The sequence below is a fragment of the Oncorhynchus mykiss genome, chromosome 2 (assembly GCF_057628025.1).
Source record: "Oncorhynchus mykiss isolate SJ-2025 chromosome 2, ASM5762802v1, whole genome shotgun sequence".
NCBI lineage: Eukaryota > Metazoa > Chordata > Actinopteri > Salmoniformes > Salmonidae > Oncorhynchus > Oncorhynchus mykiss.
In genome coordinates this window covers 6,942,710-6,947,579 of record NC_143023.1, presented here as the reverse complement: position 1 = coordinate 6,947,579, position 4,870 = coordinate 6,942,710, and the positions used below count along the sequence as shown (strand labels likewise).

The 4,870-nt window shown below is 44.1% G+C and overlaps 1 protein-coding gene across 1 annotated transcript; it reads left to right on the top strand.

Annotated features, from left to right (window-relative positions):
- The first annotated feature begins 886 nt into the window (after positions 1-886).
- LOC110505572 (hairy/enhancer-of-split related with YRPW motif protein 1) lies at positions 887-3,392 on the top strand. Its single transcript, XM_036936040.2, has 5 exons — positions 887-1,112; positions 1,322-1,397; positions 1,521-1,604; positions 1,752-1,833; positions 2,083-3,392. Exons 1-5 carry the CDS (start codon positions 1,024-1,026, stop codon positions 2,709-2,711), a joined length of 960 nt encoding a protein of 319 aa, XP_036791935.2. The 5' UTR covers positions 887-1,023; the 3' UTR covers positions 2,712-3,392.
- The last annotated feature ends 1,478 nt before the right edge of the window (positions 3,393-4,870 follow it).

Below are 4,870 nucleotides of genomic sequence, written 5' to 3'. Positions count from 1 at the left end.
TCTGCCTAATGGCCCATGAGTCCTGTTTACACACCAGTGAAGAAGGCGAGAGCTCTTGGGCTAATGGTCCCTGTGGCCCCTGACTGGGAGCTCAACAGGGGGGCTGAGGACCGACTGACAGGCTGGCTTCCTGGGAGTCTTGGTTTGAGCCCCAAGTGGCTATAGGGATCTGGTCAAAAGTAGTGCATTTTATGGAGAATAGCGTGCTATTTGGAACACATCCTTGAGGAGGTTAAAACTATTTATTGAATGGTGATTGAAAACATATTCTGTGGGTTGTCTTAAAGATGCAATATGTATCAGTTTCGGCTACTCGACCAAATTCACATAGAAAATGGAATTATAGATGTCATTTTTGTTGAAAGCAAGTCTAAGAAGTGTTAGATCAGTTCTATGTGCGCTATTTCTATGCCTCCATTCTCTTAAATTTCCAATTGGCTCCTTCATCCCTCCCTCCTCTCCCTGTAACTATTTTCCAGGTCATTGCTGTAAATGAGAACCTGTTCTCAGTAAATTTACATTGTAAAATAAGGGTACAAAAAAATTATGAAATAAAATAAAACATTTTGTTGTTGACGTAAACAGACATTAGGCAAACTATTAGAATACAACATTTGTTTTTTTTTGCGTAAAATGAAATTAAGCAAACTATTCGAATTTGACCAGGAAATCACTGAGCGATTTCTGCTTAGTGCATCTTTAACTAATGGTAGACCTACATTTGGAGTCTACGGATTATATTTGTATCGCCCATACTGGCATTCAGAGAAGCCCCGCCATCATTGAGCGAAAACAACAAAACATGTCACTCAAACGTCAGCTTGATTTTAATAGGCTTAGTACTTTTAGAGCCCGCCTATTCCCCGCCCCTCTCATTTTAAGCTACATGGTCTGAAAATAATACCCCGAGAACAAGGCTTGACTTTAAACAGTTGCGCGGACACGTCGCTTTCACAGGATTTGCGGAGATCACATTGAGGGACAATCTATACTGAATATTGCTACTTGGGATTCTGGAGCAAAATGAGACGAAATCACAATTACAGCTGTTCATCTGATAGCGAACTTGATGACAATATAGAAGTGGAGAAGGACAGTGGTGACGAAAATGTGTATGTTGAAAATTCAGTTATGAAGAATAGGAAATATTTTTTTTAATGAGAAAATCAATTCATTTGTCATTCTGATATAAGCCTAATGTGTAATTGTTTTTGTGGTAGTCTAATCTAAATCACGCATCTCTACACAGTGTATCTCTCTTGAAGCCTATCGTCACCAATATTTTATTGAAACTGAATGAAAATGACTTTGATTATTTCAGAAACCTTGACTCTCCGCATGACTTGATGTCACCCCCGAAAACCACTCAAACTCAAGCCAGAAAACGACGCAGAGGAGTGAGTATTACATTTCTCTTGCATAATTATACTCCATATATATTTCCATTATTAAGGTTCACCATCACCTTGATATGCTGTCGGAGACGCAAACATCTAATTACACCTCGCTCTCATCCACAGATTATTGAGAAACGGCGACGTGACCGAATCAACAACAGCCTGACTGATCTCAGAAGACTTGTGCCAAGTGCGTTTGAGAAGCAGGTAAGGCTACAGACAACTGTATATACCATACAGACCTATTGGATTCAGAGTATATTCATCTCAGTAGTCAACTTCCGCCTTTTCTACATCTGTTGGTTAGGACTGTTATTTTACACGTAACACAATCTAATCGAATTTTTGTCACAGGGATCGTCAAAATTGGAAAAAGCTGAAATTTTGCAGATTACTGTAGATCATTTGAAGATGGTACATGCTGCCAGCGGACAAGGTGAGTCAATACCAAAACAATACAAAGATTTGATTTATGATGACAGCCTGTAAAAAACATGTTGTGATAGGGAAACTTCTAGAAAAACTTCTGCATATTTGTCGGGAAATAGGCATATCCTCCAAGCTCCAACACAGAATTAGAACCAAGTGTCTCCATGTCCTTTCGTTCCTCTAGTTGTGTAGTGCTCTGTATACTCCTGTGTGTTGTAGTTCCTGCTCCTGACCCTCTGCCTCCCTCTCCTGGTAGGGTATTTTGAAGCCCACGCCCTGGCCAAGGACTACCGCAGCCTGGGCTTCAGGGAGTGTCTGTCAGAGACGGCCCGCTACCTAAGCATCATGGAGGGCTGGAACAGTGTCAACCCACTCCGCGTACGCCTGGTCTCTCACCTCAACAACTACGCCTCTCAGAGAGACATCCACACTGGATTGACTGGACACCCTGGACAACTAGCCTGGGGCTCCGCTTTGAGGACACCCTCCGCCCACCTGCCACACCCCCTCTTACCACTCCCCCAGGGACGGACACTAGCCCCCCACAGTACCAGCAGCCCACCCTCCTCCTGCTCCATCTCCTCCTCCTCCTCCTCCATGTCATCCCCCTGTTCAACTGAAACCTCAGTGACCTCCAGACTCAGCGTGACGGCCCCCTCAGAGGCACTCAGGGTGCCCCCCAATGACAATCTACCCCTGGGGCTGGCCCTGTCAGTCTCAGCCTCCAAGCTCTCCCAACCACCACCCCTCCTCTCCTCCCTGTCTGCCTTCTCCTTCACTACTTTTCCCCTAGTGTCCCCGGCAGCCCTCAATTCATCAGGCTCCTCCACAGCCCTGGGAAATCAGCCTTACAGGCCCTGGGGGACAGAGATCGGGGCCTTCTGAACTCTTGTGATCATCAGGACCGGAAGGCAACAACTTAGATCCCCGCCAACCTGCCTCCCCCCAATCTGCCTCCCTCCAACCTGCCTCCCCCCAATCTGCCTCCCTCCAACCTGCCTCCCACCAACCTGCCTCCCGCCAACCTGCCTCCCCCCAACACGCCTCCCGCCAACACTCCACAAACCCAGCAGGAGTACCTGGCTGTCTCATCTGTTTTTCCCCTCTGGCAATGAGGGGGATGGGGTAGGCTAATGCCACCTCCCTTGGTCAGTACTGCTGTATAAAGGAACATAGATAACATAGTGTTCTATCCTATATGTTTTTATCATTAATAATTCATGTTAAATGCTGTTGTGAGCCCAGATATGGCCTCCAAGGTAGGAAAGGACTGACTATTGTTTCATGACCACAAAACTGATTTCATTTGGTTTATTATCAGAGTGCACTAAGAGAAGGATTTTGGGGTATTTGTAGGTCAAATATAATATTGTAAAAATAGAACTCCTGCAGCTTTGAAAGGGAACAAATACACCTACAATGTATCATAAATAGAGTTACACATGACCTGGATCTGCTAATACTTTAGTTATGGCTATATGGGATTGTCGAACATGCTTTATATAGAAAGCAACTTTGAAAAAAATGTAGTTTTGTAATATTTTTGTACCAATAAACTGAGTTAAGGAGATGTGTGTTTTTTTTAAAATCAATGCTCAGGATTCATGTGTTGTACCTATGAACTGTTGTGGGGTTTAGAGTATGTTGTCCACTTCCCACATCACTTCAAATAAACTCAAATCATTTATCAGTTTCAACTGTGTCACGGCTGGCTGGGTGTGTAGCGAGGAATCAGGCGCAGAGAGCAGCGAGGTCCAGGGGAAAGGTGCACTTTAATACGGCACCAAAATGAAATGCCCAACACGCAGGGAGCAAACACTGACCAACCCAAACCAACGGGTAACAAGGTCCAGAGCACTAACAACACCAACGTGAACATCAAAATAATCCCGCACAACAAAGGGGCGGGTTCCATACGCTAAATAGGGAAGACAATCAAGCACACATAAAATAGGAACGGGTGTAACGAATGAGACAAAACTAACCGAACAGAAAAAGGGATCGGTGGCGGCTAGTAGCCCGGTGACGACGACCGCCGAGCACCACCCGTACAGGCGGGGGAGCCAACTTCGACGGGAGTCGTGACAAACTGCCTTTTTTTCTTGGTTTTTGGTGAATGAAGGAGTTGCATACAGATGTTGGCTCTTCATTTGATCACTCTTCTGTTGCTGAGCATTGTCCTACACAGCAGGAAATTAAAACTTGTAGTGTATTTGAGTTTTATAACGACTTCTAAAGTGTAATTCCGACATTGACATTTCAAACTTGATTTGCCTTGCAGAAAAAGGTATCAACCCCTACAAAAATGTCCATGAATTATAATGCACATAATTCACTTTTTCTGTTGCTGCAGGATTATTTTACTATTGTAACAAACTGGCTCAAATTAAGATCCTACATCTGTATGTACTATATGTTTTATATATGAGCAAAGTGGTAGCTAACAGTAATATAGCAGAGAATCTGACTGACTGACTAGCTGGCTGACTGACTGGCTGGCTGGTTGTAATCTCTCATAGACAGACGCAAGATTTTGGTTCTGGGTTGACGAGATTAGGGTTGGTCGAGATACAGTCTCCAAAACGTAGTTTTAGTGCCATTGTTGCCTCCATGAATACCCAGGAAGTGATTAAAAGGAAATCCTTGAGGAAATCATCGATGCCCCTTGACCCCACTCATATGGACTGGCCTGATATGACCCCACTAATATGGTCTGGTGTGGCCAAGATTGAGGTATAGATGGCAGCTGGATGACACTTTTGACTAGGGCTCATGGGGTTCTGGTCAAAAGTAGTGTACAGTAGGGAATAGGGTGCCATTTGGGACTCATTCACTCGATGTGCCCTTTAAGTTCCTGCTGTGGTAGTATGCAATGTATCCACTAGAGACCATTGGATAGCAGTAGAAAACTAGTGATGGAGACTTGCTGCAGCCAAATCATTAGTGTAAAGGTTTATAGCATCCCAGCGGAAAGAAAAAACACAGCTCTAAAACTGAAACTTTTCAGGAAATGAAAAAAGAGCCATATTCTACTATTTATGAAC

Coding starts and splice junctions, on each gene's coding strand:
- LOC110505572 (XM_036936040.2), top strand. CDS start 1,024: ATGAGACGAAATCACAATTACAGCTGTTCATCTGATAGCGAACTTGAT. Junction 1,113..1,321: donor GACAGTGGTGACGAAAATGT/GTATGTTGAAAA, acceptor TGATTATTTCAG/AAACCTTGACTCTCCGCATG. Junction 1,398..1,520: donor CCAGAAAACGACGCAGAGGA/GTGAGTATTACA, acceptor TCTCATCCACAG/ATTATTGAGAAACGGCGACG.